Here is a 20,861-nt window from a genome sequence, read left to right on the forward strand (position 1 = left end):
CTACAGCCATATAAATTCCTATTTTAAGAAATTTAACCTAATAAGGGCTGAACTAAAGCAAATCTACATAAAGAATCTCCAAGCAAAGCAAATGAAACTAATCTGACGAACAAAATCTATTATACTACATTTGGCAATCTCTAGGTTGACCAAAAATTTGAAAAGGTTTGAGGCTCCATGTAGAATCATGCTGCACCAAGGCAAACACCTCTCCTGTCATCGTAGGTGGATGAATCACTGCAGCAAACAATGCTGAACAGTTGCGAAATTAAAATGTCATAACATCAACTAACCCGTTGCAGTTGTACTGGCATCTGAGCCAGCTAAGGCATTGCGTACCCACCATATCCCAAATAACCATCGGAATACATTTTAGGATCCTGAAGAGCAGACACATCCATATGAGTTATATCCTTGAGGATATCCATAATAAGCAGCATTGTCCCACTGGTTCAGATTAGGTTGTGACTGCAAAATAAAGCACCCAAATGAAACGTTCAGTAAGAAACCCCGAAGAAATTCTAAATCCCTACAGAAATGTCAACAAAGATTTACTTGTTTATTGTTAGGGCCATGGCCCCAAGAAAGTCTAAGATTTCGCCAGCCCAACTGCACTCCATTCAATGCCTGTAAGGCCTCCTCAGCGCTAATCCTATGGAAACATCAACAACAAAAAATAAATTTAAGTTTTGCACACATGTGTGACTTGAAACAATTTTCAGTATAACACCAACGATGGATCACAAAACCATGCAGACCTGTTGGTAAATTGCACAAATCCACAATTCTTGCTCACTGGTATTTTTACGTGAACCACTTCCCCATAAAGACGGAATGCTCGTCCCAAATCTTCTTCAGTCACATTGGGATCCAAATTACCAACAAAAATCTGGACAGAGTCGTCAAGTTATGGCATCATCAGATAAAAAGCAAAAAAACGAGTTCATTCGGAATCCAAATCACCCACAGTTGTGTTATTAGGATCACTATCATTGAAATTCCCCGAGTATTCTGGTATGAAGTTGCATTCAAGATTGAAAAAATAAAGGTAAGGCAACAAAAATCTAACAGAATTGACAAATTAAGACTAGTGTTCCTTCACAAGATGATGCAACTGGTACATCCTAAACATTCTTGAATGCAGAAATATAATCAGAAAAACAAATACAAACAGCCACAAGGCCCATAACTAAAGTCTGAAGGTAAAAAGTGCACATAAAACTAGGTCTAAATAATGTAGCAATACAGCTCAGCAAAACCCCTAATCATCAGTAAAAAAACTCAAAAAATACTCAAGCAAATTAGCACAGAACAAGAGCATATACCCCTGAAATCTACTATATAATAGTTTACATAGATATTATTAACACAATCAGATGCCTATCTCAAAAAATCAAAAAAAGTCAACACACAATGGGGGTGTTTGGCTAGCTGTTAGCTTATAGTTGGTAGCTAATTGGAGTGATTGATTTGACTTGTTGATTTTATCAACCGGTAAAATCAACTAATTTCGAAGACACTGCTAGGAACGCTGTTAGCTTATAGCTAGAAGCAGCTTGTTCAAAAAAAGTTTATTCATAACAAGATGTTTCAACCAACTAATTTACCAAACGCTTTGATTTGATGATTTAGATACTGAACCATCTAAATGTACCAAATAAGATAAAGCTGCCCAATAATTTATTCAACCAAACACCCCAATTACGTAAGCGCATCCATCTAGCATTCAGCAATTGTTCAGTAGAGACCCCTTTCTCCGAAAACTTGGAAAAGAACATTTTTATTTTTTCTCATCATCCAAAAAAGATGAAGGATCTAGAACCCAGATTCACATCACAAGCACAATTAAATGAGTTCACATACAACAACCAAGTTACAGACAACCATATCAACATAAGGTTTAACAAATTTGCACGAGACAAAAAGTCGTAGCCTCAATAATTCCACCAAATGATAACCAAGGTACATCTCACACCTACTAAAGAAAGCATGTGAACATCTCCCACTATCCCTATGAATTTGCTCCACTTGCAATGATTAAATGTCCCTTTGATTTTTCCCATTTACAACATTAAACATACCCACATCTCTCCTCCAACATGCTCTAGCGCCAACATAATGCTTTATCTCTAAAAAAATTGGTCAGGGACAAAAATCAAAGGGACACAAGGAACATAAATGAGCAGTTAGCCAAAATTCTCTAACTTCAAAACTATTATTAATGAGCACAAAAAAACCAAGGGATTATAGCTAAAAAATTATAGAAAACACCTCAATATCAAAGTGATCAAACAAGCTAAGTGCTGATGCAACCCGTCCATTTTACTGCTAATATGATGAATAGAGTGCAAGATATAACTCACTCGTATTTCTTAATTGTAAGGTAAGAAAGAGTCAAGAACTCAACAGCGTAGAAAATGAAAATGATAAAAGAGAGGAAAAAAGGAACATTGAGGAAAAATAAAAGCAAAGAAATAGTATAAATGGCATCCCGTAACACAAGTGAAACTAAACTGAACCGAATTGATGGATGAAAATAAAGGATAAAAATGAAACTGAAAGGAAGAATAACTTGTAGCACTGAAAACTTCTGTAAATGGAAATTTTACGACATTACTGACCTACGCCAGGCAACGTAGTAAGGGGGTAACCATTTCGGCTGAATTCAGTCCCAGGCCCTAGATGATAGGGCCTCTTGACAACCTGCTTTGAGACAATGTGAGTTCTATAAGTTTTTCAGTTCAAAATTCATTAATTGTTCCCAAATTCTCAAACGAAAACACTGGAACTGAATTCTGTGCATCTCGAATGTACATCTGAATATAGAAAGGCCATAAAAATGTATGGTAAACAACACAAAACGAAAACCTGCTTTCCACCTTAGCAATTATACATTCTAACAAAATATGAAGGCATTGAAACAGAACACAAGGCCAGCAAATCAAACAAGTGCATGATCACAAGAATCATATTATGCATATCTAGCTACCAAAGTTAAATTTAGCAAACCCATTCATGTACATACCTGCTCCACCAACACTTTTCTTGTTAGCAGTTGCTCCAATACACATTGCACGGCCTAAGCACCTCGCACCATTCATCTCTGACATGGAGCGAATTTGTTCATTCTCATCTCCAAAACGAACAAATCCATATCCCTTGCTTCTACCAGTGAGCTTATCCATCATAACTATGGCACCTTTCACTGACGAGTAGCGATCTTTAAAAGTCTCTTGCAAAGTGTAATCAGTAACATCTGAAGCTAAATCTCCGACAAAAATTCTGTAATCAGAACCATCCTCTCCCCTTTTCTCACCAGACCCATAGGAAGTCCAATTTAATCTGTAATTTGGCTCAACATTTGGCATTAAGGTATTATTGTAAGTCTGCAAAATTCTCTCAGCGGCAGCATGACTAGAAAACTCAATAAATCCATAGCACTCTGACTGACTGGTTTGCTTATTACGAATGATTCTACTATTGACAAGCTGCAAGACTCAAGCACAGAATTAGTTGCTACAGAGAATGCAAATTCCCTCTTAGACGCATTAAAGAGGGGTCATAAAAGAACACCGTTCATACATAAAGCTATGTAACGTTTGCGGTATACAATGCATAAAACTAATGTAAGAAAGAACAGCTTTCCATTTAGAAAAACCAAACACAAGATTGATACTAACTTCCCACCCCAAAAACCCCATCAGGTACATGCTAGTAAATCACCTCAAATATGAGCAAGCCAAAATGCCAATATCAAGGTTTTAAAAATCAGTAAAGAAGGTACAGAGCTATGTTGCTTTTTTATCCCCCTTGTATACTAAAAAAATGTATGTATCGAAACTTTCCAAAACACCTTAAATAGAACATCCAAATACTACTCAAAACTATCAAATGTAAAAAATCAAAAAAGAAGCATACCCTCTCCATTCATATTATTCAAGGGATCTACATTGCACATTGTAAAGTCTTCTTCAATTCCAAGTTTTATAAATTTGAGCAAAACGTAGAGTAGGCGTACGTGAGAAACATTATGGAACAAAGGGATACACAAGATCTTAATTTCTCTTCGTCCCTTTCAGATCTCCGACATCTTCCTCTCACACGTATAATGTTCAATAAGAATCTTGAAAAATTGATAACAATAGATTCAGACTGAAGTCCATCCTAAAACACACAATTAACAAACGAATAATCAAAGCATCAAATGTTCGGACAATTTCAAGATTTTAAACGACAAAAGTAATCGAACAAAAAATCCACAAATAATAATCATCAACTCAAAAATTGGAAAACTGATATATTCCTTGCGGGTTCAAGATAAAATCCATTCCAAAAGATATGGTGTAAAAACAAATCAAAGAGTCGAAAAAACAAAACGAACAAAAAAAAACACATATAAAAACCAACAATTTTAAAAAATAATGAAACATGGATATACACCTCGCCGGTATGAGCGGAACAACTGCTAATATAATTCTCATCCATCCAATACTGAAGACCCCCAATCCAAATCGTACGAACTTCATCAGAATTCGGAGGCGCTTGTTGTTGTTGAGGCTGCTGTTGTTGATACTGTTGTTCTGGAGGTTGTTGAGACCATATCTGTTGTTGTTTTTGTTGTTGTTGTTCTTGTTGTTGCTGCTGTTGCTCCATCATCAATTGCTGTTGTTGTTGAGACTGTTGATCATGATGTTGTTGATCTATAGAAGGTTGTGCCGCCATTGAAGAAGGTTGGGAGCAACCATACCGTTTTGTTGTTGCCCTGGTTGCATCATTGTCGTTGATCGATGACAATTGAGAAACCCTGAGAGGTTCAAAATGAAAAGGAGGGAAATAGGAAGCTCAAGAGGAGAAAGGGGTAAGAAAGAATTGTTGTGATAGGTGAGGTGATTAATGATAGGAAGATGGAGGACTCGAAGTAATTACTAGTATGAACTTTTGTGATTTTAATTTATTTTTTAGTTTTATTTATTTTACTTTTTTTGGCGTTTTGTAGTTGTAGTTCCTCATTCGTCATTTTTAGGTTATAATTAGTTTTGAATTTATAAGTTAAAATATAATTGAGTGAAATTTTATTTAATTCCTCTCAAAGCACAGATATTAATATTTTTTTATAAATTTTTATTATTCATAATTAGAGATATTATGAATTGAATTTATGTAGTAAACTGCGTGAAAAGTCAAATAGTGCAAGTATTTTAAAACGGAGGAAGTAGTAATTTTACAAATCACGATGATTGATCAGTTTTTACTCGGAGATATATGTCTTTCAACTAAAATAAGTGGGTTTATGGTTTAGGCCTTCAGATTTTTGTGAGAGACTGATTCTTGGTGAACGTAACACCTGAATTTCCTCTGTTCCCTTGCGGTTTGGAAGAAATAATAGAGGAAATTCAGGGGTTACAGTAAAACTAATTCAAAATAATAAATTTATATGCTAAAATTGGGATTAATTAGTCATTTAATCTATATAGTAAAACCGTCTCATAGAAGATTTTGTGTATTTAAAATGCTTATTTAATATTTAACACTATAGTTTTAATATTAAGATAAGATTGACACTTTAAACTAATTTTAAAAATAAATACTTTAAATAAATATCAAAATACTGATTTTTGGTTGTTCACACGTTAAGAGGATATGACTTAATACATTTGAAAAGACCAATTGAGGTCAAACTAACCCAATAATGATTTTGTCTAGTAAATAAAGTAAGCAAATTACAAATTATAGTACATTGAGCATATTTTTTTCCCTCAATTTAAAATTTTTCCATTCATGAGTTATATATATTGCATTTAACTACAGAATTAGAAATATATCAAATGGGTTTAGTTCATATATTATACAAGTTCATCCGAATTGAAATTAACTTGTTAACTAAATGCGTTATATTTAGTTTTTTTTTTAACTTAGAATTCTAACCTTAATCGAATCAATCAATAAACAGATCAGGTTGAGTCGATCGAATAACTTTATTGGTTATAAAAATCTCAATCTTACCCACTTAAATAGGATTAGACTTAGATCAAGGTAAAATGCTGATTAAGTCAGCTTTTGACAACCTTAATTACAATGTTTTTATTGATCATTTATATTATTGATAACAGCCCTATGAGACCGTGTCATATAAGAAATTGTGCGTTGTTTTAACAACGAACACCAAACAAATTTTTTTACACAAATTCTTAGTTGAAGTTGTCCCACTTTGAGACAAATTTTAATGGAATTAGCCAAAACTATTTTAAAAAAATAACCACTTTTTGTATACAAATGTTTTTTTTGTTTTTTTATATTTTTTATTAATAAGTCTTTTGCATAAATCTGTTTCATAGTAAAACAATCTCATATAAAATAGATATGCTAAATATTTTATAACGAATATCTCACATACTTCTATTTCATTCGACTTAACAATTAACAAAAATTGATACTATATAAATCGTATCATAAATGTTAAACACGTCGAGTGAAACGACCAAGATTTCACCCTAACAATTCACTTGCCAAAGCGAGAAATTTTGACTCTTGGCTTGTTTTCTTGACTTGAGTCTTCCATTTTCTTCTAATGTCCAATTCTCAATTTACTGCTGTCTGCAGTTAGTCACAGATTCAATCATTCAACACACCAGATTTTTATCTACTACTTTCTATTTCTAGAGTTCAATGTTCATACACTTCGGGACAAATGCAAGTCTTGATTCACTCCAACTTCTAAGCAAGTAAATCTGGTAATAATTTCACATTTTCTCTTTATATTCAAAGTGCATCATTTAGGTAGCAGTTTAGCATAATTTTTCTCATCATCACTATAAAATGTATGCTGCTATACTTTACAATATGTTTATTTTTACATCTGGGTCGCACAATTCTTGAAAGATTTACAATTTACATGCTTTAATCAAGAACAATAATCTTTTTGGTATCTGGGAAGTGTAATTCTTGCAATTAGCTTTCTGGGTTTTCCATCAAATCAATCTTATCATTTCTAAAAATGTATGCTGCTTAACTTTAATTAGGACTTTTTTTACATCTGGTATGCACAATTCTTGAATGATTTACATGCTCAAATCAAGAAAATAATCTTTTTGGCATCTGGGAAGTGTAATTCTTGCAATTCGCTTTCTGGGCTTTCCCTCAACTACGATAATTCCTTACAAAGATCTGCTTTTTTTGTTGAATATTGAGAAGCGGATTGCAATTGAGGGTATCTTACTGTTGAATTTTCAGGGGATTTCTTGTTGTGTTTTCTGATTGGAAGTTTGTGGTCTGAAGTTCACATGGATTTGCATTTGAAAAAATTGTTTGGTAGATTCCATGAGCAATTTGGATGTGGACCAGGACTTGGTCCTGCATCTTCAACTTGTTTGTTTAATGTGGAGGGTGTAGATGCTGCCTTCATCAAGGCATTATATGGAGCTGCTGCAGCTCTATATAGGACTGATCCATGGAAGAGATTGCGCCCAGGACACTTCTTTGGTGTCCGGGTGGGCAGAGAATTGGAATGGTCTGGAAGGAAGCAGCTGTTTCCATGTGTCCAAACCATTGGTGGGGATGGTGGGGATGTGGCATTTTATTTGTTTCGATCTGTTGATGATGCTCGGAATGCAACCAAGCCAAGAGAGACGGTTCCTGTACCGAACACTGAGGTTATGAGGGTGACATTTGAGCTAGAAAATTTGATGTTTCCTTCTCATAGAAAAATGGTCAAATTTTTGGCCTTAGAAGTTTCTGGAACTGAGTGCTATCCGATTTTCGATGTTATCTGTTGCACTTCGAGTGGTGAGCTTAAATATAGGAATCCGACGTATGAAGAACTTAGGTTTACATATGCTGCCATGAAGGGTATAGCATTAGTTCACCCTTTGCTCCAAGATGTGCCAGCTACTTCATCTCCGACACAATTGATGTGTTTCGAGCCACTCATCGAGACGGTGGATGTTCAATGGCCAGCGGTAATGGCTAAGAGCAATGACATTGTGGCGGTTACCATTTCACACCCACCTGGTCAAGCATATGAAGAAAAAACCATATCATCAGCCAATTCAACTCCCACCAAGTATTCAGAAGCAGCTAGAGAAGATAGTTTTGGTGACGTTAAAATGTATTCAAATGCTTCTTTAAGGCGATGTGCTATGTGTGATCGAGAATTTCACATGGATCAGTCCTTTCCTTGCAGTAAGTGTCGTGCCATAGTTTACTGCAGCCTGAATTGCCAAAAGCAGCATTGGAAGGAATCTCACAAGAGCATATGTGGTTTGTACAAAGCCATGATGGAGAGAGAAGAGGAGCTTGCGATAAATATATTTTCGTTTCCTTCATCGGCTGATCATCCTTGCAAGTGGCTTGAGTCTCTTGACCTCCATCATAAAGGAATGTGGAGAAGGAAGTGTGGCTGCTATTCTAATAGGCCCTTTGGTCTTCTTCCTGTCAAAGCTGGTCTTTCGGAATCTTGGGGTGGACTTGATGATGATGAATACCCACAAGATTCTCCATTTTCGAGTCATCTGACTGATGGGATCTCAAGTCCTATCCTTCTTTCTGGCTGGTCGGAGTACTACAACCTGAGATCATTGCCACTGTCTAGCCCTGTTGCGGATATTCTTTCGCACCCATTAACAGTATATTACATACTAACGGCATTGAGCATCACTTCAAAGAATCGTTTGCTAAAAGGAAAAGAGGTCATTGTTCATTATTTGGGTCCTGAAGGAGAGTTAGACTGGATAACTGCTTTTGCTGAAATGGGTCACCTGCTTAATGGTATTGGCAACATACAGATTGTCATGGTGGGGCCAGAGGTTCCTACAAATTTATCCGGAACCACTTCAGGAATTGGGAGCAGAGTGAGGATAAATCTCGCTAGGGGTATCTATCAAGAAGAAGCCACCTACTTGCCTTCTCCTCACGTTATTGTCGCTTTGAACTGTGGATTAGAGAACAATTCCAGTTGGGGCGGAGCTCTGGAGCTAATCAAGTCGATGGGTATCCCTGCATTTTTCACTGATCAGTCGGAGGTTTCATGCACAAATGCTAAGCAAGTTCTTCGTTCTGCTGGCCTGCATATCACTCATCCTGTCACTCCCAATCCTTTTCGTTCTCCTGTGCGGAACTATGGGCCTTCAACAAATATGCCTTCTTACAGTAATTGTTTCTTGCTTGGAGTGAATACATGATCACCAATCATGTGAATTGGATCGGCATATTCAGTATATGACGGAGAAATCTATCTTGAAGATTTAAGCTTATAGGTATCTGCTCAACAAACTAAAGTCTTTTGCACATGTAATGGAACTTGATTTTGAAATCATTGTTTTTATGCTGTGATTTTACAACTGTATATTGAGTGTTAAATCTTGTAGTTTATCCCATAGGCTCAGTACTCTATATGATTTCACTTTATCAATTCATTAGGCAGATTACCGATTGATTTACTGCATGCAAGGTGTGGATTACCAAGTGCTGACGTGTTCATTGTGCCTCTGTAAATGTTATAAGGAGACTCCATTAATGTTTGAAATCTGATCTATATTGGACCCTTTCATCAACTTAACTTCATCTTTTACACGGAGTTTGTTCCTCTGTAATTTTTAGAATCGTAATCTTATGGAAAGAACATAGCATCCTCTGCAATGTTTTCATTTTTCATGTAGCGACAAAGTTAGGATTTATTGATTCTCAGAAGGTGGCAAACCCTATACAATTACACTCCCCTTCACCATGCTAATAGGGGCAAATTTAGGACATTAGTATAAGGTGGGCTGGACCAGTGTAACATGATTCACCATATAATTTGCTTTTTGTTACCCTTGAAACAATCATATAACTCTTGGCTTTTGTTACCGAGAATATATGATGATCGGCTCAATGCAAATAACTCTTCTCGCCAAGCAGCATTGATTCGACTACTGTAATCATCATGAATTTCACTGAGATTTTCGGCTAACATTTTGATCGCCAATGGAAGGCCATCGAGATTGTGTATCACAGTTCGTGCAATACGAAGAGTCTCGCTTTCTAAATGCATTATATTAGTCCCCACTTCACTCTCAAACAGCTCCCAAGCCTCAGCTTCGCAAAGTGGTTTTATTTCGAATATTTCTTTGCGTTTGATTTTTCTCGTAATCTTTCTACAGACGGAAAAATTCCTTGAAATCACTATCAGCTTTGAACCTGCATCAGGTTCTGGGATTCCAATATCGTGCAATGAAAAGGGTTGCCACATAGAATCTAATACCAGCAGAAACCTCCCCATTTGCACCAGTGCACTCCGCAGCGCCTTAGACCTTTCGACATTATCTGTAATTCCCGAAAGGTCTACATGTAACTTGCTTGCAAGCTCTTCTTGAACATGTTTGAGTCCCAATCCATACTCGACATTCACCCAAACGATACTCTCGAAACCCGCCAACTCTATAAGCACTTTGTTATGGATGGCTGCCGCTAGAGCGGACTTTCCAACACCGGCTATTCCATGAATACACACAGTTCCATTGGCTTCCACATTTTTAACCAGCTCCCAAATCTTCTGTTGTATGTCTTCTCGAGCACAACCGACAAGGCTAACCTCTGGCTGTTTAGACCCTTTGATCTTAATTTGTTGATTGATTTGTTTGACATTCTCCAATAAAACATCGAGTTCTTGAAGCTTATCTTCAATTGACTTGACAGCACCATAGCGGTAGCAAACATTATCGTTCAGACGGTTTTCCAAGTCCGGGACATTCACTCCATCTAAAAATTTTCTAGCTTCACGGATCCATGGACGAGGATCGGGCTTAATCACATCAAAACTATTTAGTTTCTGTTGAAGTCCTTCAATCAAAATTTCCAAGTTGTGCACTTTTACTTTCAGAATCGACAAATTGATTCTACTCGTTCGATAAGAATTATAAATGCAAGCTGATGAGCCTGCAATAGATGTCAACAGTCCGAAAATAGCAGCTCCAAGAGTGATAATGTCCGATGCTGCAAAAGGAAAGGACGGAGTAAACATCACAATGTTGCAGTCTCGTTTTATCATCATCGACATCAAAGTGAACACCAGGGTTTGAACGGTTGGTTGGATAGATTATTTCCCTTGTAACGACAAAGAGATTGTTTCTGCCCATGATAGTCTATTTTGCTATAAGCCTATAAATAATGTCTATGTCTATGTTACTCGAACTCTTCATTTTGCTTCACATACCCGCGTCCGATCCGTGATGCTCGGACATTGGTATGGCACTTAGGCACTTTATTTTAGGCGTAAAATAAAATATTTAGACGTATCCGACAATTGAATATGTACCAGTATCTGGCATCAGTATCCAAGTCAAAGTAACATAGGTCTTTATATCTAAAAATTAGAGAAACAAGGAAGTAAAGTACCCAACATGGCTTTAAAAATACTCCGCTTCTCTGAACTGCCGCATGAAATTCCTTAAGTAAGCACCTCAGCTCTGATGATACTGTGACATGAAACTTCAGCATATACAGTAGTCCATAGGTAATAGCCAAAGTTAAACTTGTGTCACGAGCCACGCCGATGAAACATGGACAACCAAGTGTAGAAATGCACCCGGAAACAACTGGACTAAAGAAATATGTTTCATATAAGAAGAGAAAGTAATTAACACAAATTGACAGCAAAGTCTGCTTCTATAGAAAAATAGAATTCCAGCCAAATGCAGAAAATTTATATTATGACTTGATTATAAAAGTTTCATCTAAGTTTGGGAATTTGTTAGCCTAATTTTGATTATCTTTGGAACTGACTATCTTTTACGCTGATTTGTTTTGGATCATGTTGCTGACTCCTACGGGCAAGAGGGGGAGAGGGAATTAATCTTCTTGTAAGTCGTGAGAATCAAACACTTATCATAAATCGTAAAGGAAAATATTTCATCACTAGAATAACCCATGATTCTTCTGTCTATACTATTTTTGACTTATCATATTTTTTTTCCCATTTTTTGTGTCTAGGGTTTTAATATTGCTAGTCCTCCAAAATTAGTGAAAATCACAAGTGTTCAGTTCAAGAATATGAAATAAATCAAACATATATATATGAGAGATAAGTCAAATGTAAAAATACCTTCTTGGTATCCCAGATTACACTTCAGCCTTCACCTATTTCATTGGGTAGATATAAAATAGCTATAAAATTTAACCCAGAAATGAGAATCTGCTTCAAAATTCAGAAATAAAATTTCATCAAAATAAAGCAAAACTTAAAACAATGGAGATAAAAAATGGTGGCTACAACTTACCTGTCATTATTTAAGCTTCTGTTTCTAAAATCTAAAATGCAAAGTAAAGACAATTCCTAAACTGAATGAGAAAAAGTATCTGGAAACAGTAGTTTCTAATGAATAATGCTAGAAAGAAAGTTGGCAAAACGTGAAGGCTTAGTTTGTTTTATAATTACCATACTGGAGTTAAGTTAGTTTGATATTCTGACATGAAATCAATAATTATATTCTGATATCATTGAGAAGGCTAAGAACATGCAAACAAAAATAATTAAGCTTTTGGTTGACTTGATTCTTCAACATGACATGAGAAGACAATGTGACCATGGTCACGGGTTTAAATCTTAATTACCCCTCAAATTCAAGTGGAATATTTCTGACCAAATATAAAGAGAGTTTGTGTTGCATTCACACTTTTAACTCAAGGGCTCTCGCATGAGAGGGGCATGAGAGGGCGTGTTAGAGTATATAACATATAATATGGCCTCAAGCCTTCTATCATAAGCTTAAGCTTTTGGTTGAATTTGTTCCTTATCAGTTTATTGTTTATTTGTCATCTATCCGATTTCAAGTCATGTCTTGACCCATCGGTTCAAGTGTCGCTCAATGATAATAAGTTCACGGGTATGAATACAATGTGGTATTTAAATTCCCAACTACACTGCATGTCTGAGTTATGCATAACTAATAATAGAATAAACCGATCCAAACGTTGTTTTGATGAACTCACATGCAGATAGCTGGCAATATTCAGTTATTCATCGTTCAACTTTAACAATGCATTTTTATTTTAAAATTAGAATATAGGAGTACTATTTTATTTTAGGAAATTTTGTTAAAAATAATTTTCAACTATTATCCATCTGCTCAACATTATTCTACTATTGGATAACTCAAAATAAACCAAACTAATGATAACACTGAGGCTAACGGTCAAGGAACCAATTCAACCAAAAACTTAAGTTGATTGTTGAGGTCTCAGAATATGTTATATATTCTAACACAACCCCTCACACGAGAGCCCATTGGGCTAGAAATTTGGATACAGCACAGGCCCTCCGTCCTTATACCTAGAGCTAAATAATCCACTTTAAATGAGGGATGGTTGAGATTCAAACCTGTGACCTGTTGTCACGTTAGCTTTGATACCATGTCAAGAAACTAACTCAACCAAAAGCTTAAACTGATGGTTGAGGTCCCAAAATATATTATATACTCTAACACTTGAAGCTCCTTGTTTTTCACAGGTCTCGTGCAGAAAATCGATTTCACAAATTAGAAAGTTCTTACATCTCATCCCATACAATGTATTGGATACAATGCAATAAAATACTGTTTGTTTTGACACAATACAATTATGATGCTAGCTTGTCAGCTTAACCATCATCCAACAATAAATTACCTATTTGAAAAATGGTTTCAAACAGAAAACAAGGAAAGGGGTAAAAGAGAAGCTGAAGTGGATCAAAAGACACATCAAGACCACAATTGGAGTAGGAAGCATCCCTTAATGATAGAACACCCACAAAAGAATCACTAACAGTACCACAAAATCTAAATTCCTTCTCCCTTGGAAACCGAAATTAACCATGATCACAGCTCCAAGTCACATATTAAATCCTAACAAGAGATATCCAACCAAAAAGACATATTCCAGAACCAAAAGAAACAGCAGACAGAGTTTAGAGTGCAGGAGAGAACGAACAAACCACGGACGCAGAAGCACAGACCTGAAACCAGTGGCGAATCCAAAATGTTGGTTCAGCTTCTGTGCTGAACCAACTCGTTTGTCATTCTTTTGTGTTATGTGTTACGCAATTCAACATAAGGTTTTTGGTAAAATGACCTAAGCCATGGCCTAGGTAGGGCCGAGCCTTGAATTTCCCGCCAAAAAACAAGGAAATAGATACGAACCAACTGCAAAGCATTTGGCCATATCACTATTTCAAAGGAGCTGTTTCTAAAGTAAGGTAAAATGGAGAAATCTTCGTGAATTGGTTGGTGTGATCATTGAGACGAAGCTTGCTCCATTTGAAGGACTAGCATAGCCATTTTGTTGGCGAGTAAACAAATCTCTTACATTTGCATGTACTCGTTTTATAAATGTGGAGGTAGCTTCTAGGCGCCGAGTAATGTAGCTATGGCTCGGGGAATGGGAAGGGCTTGCATTTATATCATCATTTGCCAAAATAGTGGCAGCTCCTGCATATAGAATTGTAATCTTGCTCTATTAGATTCAATGCTTTCTTGTTTATTTCTTTTAATACATATACTAAAATACTTCTATAGAACATGAACAATAATTTCTAACTTCCGAACAGAAGGGTTCTTACTAGTCTTTTCAGCTTTCTTCCTTTTGAAAATCCTAAAAACTTTTGTTTCACCACTACTAGTCGTTGATTCAGTACTTAATTTCTCCGTCTTCACACTGCATCATCAAAACATATTAGTTTTTCTTTCGGAAAGTTCTTTTGTTGTTGAGCTGTTTCATAATTTGTTGCTATTGTTAAGCAACATCCATTTTGGAAATTTTTGGTCAAAATAATTTGTTGTTTGTTGGCCGCTTATTTATAAAAATGTGGGTCAAAAAGTCAATAGCCAATGAAGCAAACAACTCATTGTATTTTTTGGTTTTCGCCTAATGATCAGGTTTTCAGTTGGCTTACAAAAGTCTTTTTAGCTATTTTAACCAACCAAAAACCAACCAATGATCCATTCACCAAACCAAATTATTTGACCTTGCCGAGAGGAAAACATAATAATTATTGCATTTTCTTTATGGTGACTCCAAAGAAAGTATAAATGGTGTACCTGACAAAAGATACTAGATTTTCCGGTAGGACTGCTTCTTCAAATTCATAATTTGAGGAATGTGTCTCTTCCCGCTCCACATCCTTGAACCAGAAGCGATTCCCTCTAATTTTAATTTTCTTGGAAATTCTAAATTCTCCAGTTTGACTAACAATAAGAGGCAACTCTGTTAGTTTCTCACAGTTCCAAACAGAGAAACTATGAAAGACAGGCCAATCAAGTTGCTTCTCAGAACATATGGAATTTAGCTGAGGGAGATCGATTAATACTAACTCCAGCAGCCGTGGAAGATGGTAAGATAGAGTTATGGTTGTATCAAGATGGGCATCCACAACAGGCCTTATTAACGCTTTCATTGACCAGCACTGCCTAACAGATATCTTTTCAAGGTTACAGAGACAATTCAACATCTCAAAAGAGAAAAGATATTCTAACCCACTGTAGTCAAACACATTGAGGACCTTCAAATTCTGAAACCTAATACCAGTTTCCTTAAGCGTCTTCAGACTTTGGCTGTGCATTGTTAAATACAGCTCTAAGGTGCCTTCTGGTAGTTGATTAACACGGTAATCATCAATCAAAACTATGCTGTTCCTACTGACGTTTCCATTGGTGCAGAAACCACCAACATAATATTTAAAACTAGGGGAACAATGGTGTCTTCTTGCCCTTACAAATGCATTCATATAGTCGTTGAACATGGTTACATTGAAGAAGTTGAGTTCAAGAATGGTTAAACCTTCTAAGCACGCAAGCTCCTCAACACAAGCATCTCTGGAAAATGAACTTATCACTTGCTTTGATCTCCAGTAACAACCCTTTGCATCATCCATAACGATTAACAATTCTTGCAAACATGGTAATGAACCAACCAATTCAGCAGGGAATTTAGTCAACTTAGAGTGTGAAAGATCAAGGCGCTTTAATTTTTTCAACCTCTGCATCCCAGCAGGTAAGTTTTCAAGAGGGGTTCCAAACAAATCAAGTACAATAAGTTCCTCTAGGTTAGACAAATCAGGCAGGTGTTTCAGACTAGGGCAATGACGTAAAAGAAGTACTTGGAGAAGTTTCAAGGTACAAGCTGATGGTGGAAGGAATGAAACATGAGTGTAAGATAGGTCTAAGACTTTAAGCTTTGGCATACCAGTGAAAAAATCAAGTGAAAACCAATCAAGTGGGTTATATTGGAGTAGCAATGTAGACAAGTTTGGAAAATTAGGCTTTTTTGAGGGTGCTTTAAGTTGATTGTGCATAAATGATGCTCGTTTGATCTTTCCACACTGATCATCAATTGTGGGTAAGACCAAAAGATTATCACCTGCATTGATGAAGAAGTCATTATCTTGTTTGCTTATAATATTTACTGCCATATCGTGCAATAAGCCAAGCATCTTGACCCACTCTTGAGAGCCATTTGAATCAACAGCCTCCAAGAGACGAGCATCTTTGAGTTCTTTCAAAACTTTCATCCCCAATTTCCTCTTTTCTTCTAATGACTCAACATATATATCCAATAGACCTTCCCAGATCCAATAATCTATCAGCTGCTTTGCTTCAATTGGAATACCTTTTGGGTACAAGGCACAGTACAAGAAACATTGTTGGTATTTCTCCTCCAGTCTCTTATAACTGTATTCCAAGCGTTCAAACTGCATTGCAGTAGATGGTGTTGATCTAGCCCGGCTACTCAACCTTTCTTGAAGTGCAATACTAATTTCATCCAAGCTTTGACCCTGTACTTCTCTCAAATGCATTCCCAATATGAGAACTGCTAATGGCAATCCTGCACAATCTTCTATTGCTTTTTCCTGAATCTCGCTATCTACAAGGAAAAGGCTGTCACCAACAGTCCTCTTTAAAAAAGCCAAAGTATCAACGCTAGAGAGTGGTTTTATTTCATAGTACTCATTTTTCACAATTCTTGGGCACGCAAATCGAGATCTAGAAGTAAGGATGACCTTGCATACCACTTCCCCATTATCAGACTCTGGAATTCCAATCTCTTGAAGAGAATAATCATCCCATAAAAAATCAAGAATCACCAAACATTTCTTCCGTAGCACAAACTCATCACGCAGTTTTAAAGCTCTACTTGCATCATCACTAGTGTCAGGGAGCGTTATATTTAAGCTCCTAGCAACCTGCTCTTGAAGAATCTTGAGCTGAGCACCAAATTCAGCAGCTACCCATATAACATAATCAAATGAATTACACTCATACAAAGCTTGGTTATATATAGCTTCTGCAACAGCTGTCTTGCCAACACCAGCTATGCCATGAATGCATAATACTTTAACGTTTTGTTTTTGGGTTAGGCTCTTCCATATGTTCTCAATATCAATATTTCTAGTTCTCACCACAGTTTCATTACAAGCTCGTTGATATCCCCTCACAACAGGCTTCATTCTAACACACCTATTCTTTTCAATTAACTGATCAAATATACTGATTTCTCGTTCAATGGCTGCGCTTGCAGCACATCGACGACAACAGTCGGGCAAGAAGCCATTCATACATCTACCATCTATGCTTCTTCTAAGATTTTCTATATCTACTTTGTTGAGGGAATCTTCAGCTTCTCTCATCCAATCTTTCACATCAGTTAGAAGAAAAGTTGTCCCATTTGCTTGTGCTTGCAATCTATTAAGCATCTCTCTTGCTTCTGCAATCTTTGTCTTCAGGTTTTCCAGATTACTTCGACGTTCCTTAAACCTATGAGGGACATATTCTTCCCGGACCCAAGCAGCAATAAGACCAGTAACTAATCCACCGACTGCAGTCAGGAAAGGCGCTGCAGCCATATAATTTTAATGCAGCGCATAGAAACAGAAATTCATTAATAAATAATATTTTGTACAAAGACCATTTGAACTTCACACAATCCAATAGCATCATGGGAAAAAAAAGGGGGAAAAGTTGGGCAAGAAAGGGAAGTAAAAGTTGAAAGTTCACCAGAAAGGCTACAGGTAGCATCGCAAGCATAAGTATATGAAAGAAAATGGATTCCATATAAGATCAAGTATTAAACAACTTGTGGTCTTTTGGGTGTTTGGTTTGAGAGAAAAGAAAATTTGGAAAAACTAATTCTCTATTTTCCCTTTTTTGACAAGAGATTGAAGTTGAAAAGCTTGGTTGGAAAAGGGTTTACATCTATTTGCAAACATTTTCCTTGAGTATTGGAAGAAAACCAATTTCCTTTCGGTCTTTCATCCATAACATTCTCCATTTTCTCCAAGTAAAAGAAAACTAATCCTCATTTGCATTTTAAAATAAAAAGCTTTCACGGAAAACTAATTTCTAAAATTTTACAACAATATTTCACTACCCCAATGTGCAATGCCATTAAAATGGCTTATGCTTAGGAGGGGCTTTGAAGTCGGATTTATGCAATCCATAAAATTTATTTCCTATTGACCCCACAATGCTTTACCACTCTCTTTTAAGCATTTCCTACATTTTCTCTTCTCCTTCCTTGTCCTCACAATCCATTAGCTACCAGTAAGTGTAAGAACATTATTATTATCTTTACATTGCACAGATTTATAACTAACTTAAACGAAAGATTTGAGTAGTCAATAGAAGTAAATACATACTTGCAAAGGCAGCCAGCGGCATTTTCTTTGATTTTCTACTACTTGCAAAGGCAGGCAGCCAGTAGTCAAAAGAACTGAGAGAAGAGGAAGGCGCACACTCGCACAGAGAAATGAGAGAAGAGGAATGAGGAAGGCGCTGCGCACAGAGAAGACTGAAGAGGAATGAATGAGGAACAGAGGAAGGCGAAATAATTTTAGGGTTTCCGTCTATATGATTTTCAAATTTCAATGGGAAAACAAAGAAATAATTCTAAGCTTGGTGCCGCCACAGAGAAGAGGGAAGGAGAAGGCGCACTCCGAAGTCGCACTCCGAAGTCGCACAGAGAAGCAGGAGACTGGAGAGTGGAGAGGAATTGAGGAAGAAGGCGCCACAAATATGGGTTAAATGGCGCCACAGAGAAGAGGAATTGAGGAAGAGGGAAGGAGAGGAATTTAGGGTTTTGCCACGACTCATATGAGTATATCAGTATATGACTCATATAATATGGGTAAATGACTTTTTTTATTCTTTATTCTTTATTTCTTTACTCTTTATTCTTTATTCTTTATTTCTTTATGACTTTTTTTAAAATTTTCAATGGGTAAATAAATGGGTTAAATATGGGTCGACCTGACCTGATTGACCCATTTAATAAATGGGTTAAACAGGTTTTTTTCGGGTTTAATTATTCAACCTGAACCTAACCCATTTAATAAACAGATCAGGTCGGGTTGACCCATTTAATTAATTGGGTCAAAAATCTAAACCCAAACCCGCTAATTTCAGGTCGGTTTCAGATCAGGTTAGCAGGTCGGGTCAGCTTTTGCCAGCCCTAATATATGACATCTCCTCAGCTAGCTGTTTCATTTTCATATACTAACGTGCTTGCAACAATTAGCTTGAGTTGCTCACATGATAATTTTTTATTACTTTTAGTTATGTGGTCGTTTTATTATTGTTAATTTAGAATTGGGCTAGACAATTTTTAATGGAAAGAGACTAAATAATTTTGCTTTTCAAACTAATAAAATGATAGAAATAATATAATAAAATTACAGCTTTTTTATGAAAGGAGGATTTTTTGAAAAAAAAAAAAAAAAAAAAGCTTTAATGAATGTTTGAGAGAGTAAAATGCTAATCTTCAATATCTAGGTATAATGGCACTTATAACGTACTTAAATGATTTATAAAAGGTTGTATATGGATTGTTCGTTGGGGTAATGAAATATATATATATATATATATATATATATATATATATATATATATATATATATATATATATATTACAATTTGCCCTATGTTCTGGCCATTAGAGAGATTATGACTTTTTACTACTTCTACCTTTTAGTTTTCTTTCTCTCTTTATCTCGTAGTATACATTAAATAATGTGTATCAACTTTTTTATTGAGTTGTGAGCTTCTCATTTGAAGAGAAATTGTATATTAAATGCATTGTTTGTCATATTGTCAAAACGTACAAACATCACATTATTTTAGTTGGTAAAATAGTTTATAGTTACTATTTTTATTTGCGCATGATGGAAAGTATGATAATATCGTTAGTTTGATGTCACCGTTATTCAGAGGGTGAATATTCAACTGTTATAATTATACATTTGGGCATTCTTTTAAGGCTTTTATGCTTTAAATTTTTCCTAAATTCGACTCTAGATAGGTATGGATCATGGATCCCAATTTCGAACATAAACACCAGCTAGGTATATACTATCAAACAATTGTTAGCAATATGCATGAGCTAGGTCTCATCCATGCACTTCAATTGACAACTATACATGATTGGCATGCACTAATATATTTTGGTAATTGCTCACCCCACCATATGAACATACCCAAAAGGCCAAAATAAAAAATATTTAATAATTGAGACAATTGACGTTTTGGAATTGATTATGTTGGGCGTTGACATTTGAATGAATACACTACAAGCACCAATAATGGTCTATATAATGTTTTCTTTTTATCTTCATGATGCAACTTTTGGTCCCAAAATTATCATTCTGTTCTCAAAATTATTTTTTTAAATTTTGATTCTTGTTGCTTTTTCATGGAGAAGTGAAAATAATAGGACTAAATAATAGAAAAATTGATATTAATAATTTAATTTTTCAATCATTCGTTGTGAATAATCTCGTTTTTGGATTATTTTTAATAATCCAATCTTTGCCTTTAGATTAATATCAATACGCCCTTTTATTTTATAATAATCCAATCTTTACCCTT

General features: G+C 35.8%; 3 protein-coding genes and 1 pseudogene across 3 annotated transcripts; 1 reads left to right on the forward strand and 3 right to left on the reverse strand.

The window, feature by feature from the left end:
- Positions 1 to 124: 124 nt before the first annotated feature.
- On the reverse strand, positions 125 to 4,991 carry LOC130815746 (polyadenylate-binding protein RBP45-like; annotated as a pseudogene).
- Positions 4,992 to 6,350: 1,359 nt separating this feature from the next.
- LOC130814985 (uncharacterized) lies at positions 6,351 to 9,461 on the forward strand. The gene is made up of 2 exons (XM_057681302.1): positions 6,351 to 6,731; positions 7,231 to 9,461. The coding sequence occupies exon 2, from the start codon at positions 7,281 to 7,283 to the stop codon at positions 9,174 to 9,176; it is 1,896 nt and encodes a 631-aa protein (XP_057537285.1). The 5' UTR covers positions 6,351 to 6,731; positions 7,231 to 7,280; the 3' UTR covers positions 9,177 to 9,461.
- Positions 9,462 to 9,781: 320 nt separating this feature from the next.
- On the reverse strand, positions 9,782 to 11,032 carry LOC130815747 (probable disease resistance protein At1g52660). The gene has a single exon (XM_057682229.1). The coding sequence runs from the start codon at positions 11,030 to 11,032 to the stop codon at positions 9,782 to 9,784; it is 1,251 nt and encodes a 416-aa protein (XP_057538212.1).
- A 1,144-nt stretch (positions 11,033 to 12,176) lies between these two features.
- Positions 12,177 to 19,101, reverse strand: LOC130814984 (probable disease resistance protein At4g27220). Its single transcript, XM_057681301.1, has 4 exons — positions 18,638 to 19,101; positions 15,045 to 17,835; positions 14,567 to 14,661; positions 12,177 to 14,435 (listed from the first exon to the last, which is right to left on the reverse strand). Exons 1-4 carry the CDS (start codon positions 18,657 to 18,659, stop codon positions 14,194 to 14,196), a joined length of 3,150 nt encoding a protein of 1,049 aa, XP_057537284.1. The 5' UTR covers positions 18,660 to 19,101; the 3' UTR covers positions 12,177 to 14,193.
- Between the last annotated feature and the right edge of the window lie 1,760 nt (positions 19,102 to 20,861).

Source organism: Amaranthus tricolor, chromosome 6, assembly GCF_026212465.1.
Source record: "Amaranthus tricolor cultivar Red isolate AtriRed21 chromosome 6, ASM2621246v1, whole genome shotgun sequence".
Lineage (NCBI taxonomy): Eukaryota > Viridiplantae > Streptophyta > Magnoliopsida > Caryophyllales > Amaranthaceae > Amaranthus > Amaranthus tricolor.

Coding starts and splice junctions, on each gene's coding strand:
- LOC130814985 (XM_057681302.1), top strand. CDS start 7,281: ATGGATTTGCATTTGAAAAAATTGTTTGGTAGATTCCATGAGCAATTT.
- LOC130815747 (XM_057682229.1), bottom strand. CDS start 11,032: ATGTCGATGATGATAAAACGAGACTGCAACATTGTGATGTTTACTCCG.
- LOC130814984 (XM_057681301.1), bottom strand. CDS start 18,659: ATGCCGCTGGCTGCCTTTGCAA. Junction 17,836..18,637: donor GCCGCTGGCTGCCTTTGCAA/GTATGTATTTAC, acceptor ATATGGCTGCAG/CGCCTTTCCTGACTGCAGTC. Junction 14,436..14,566: donor GAAGAAAGCTGAAAAGACTA/GTAAGAACCCTT, acceptor TTCTATATGCAG/GAGCTGCCACTATTTTGGCA.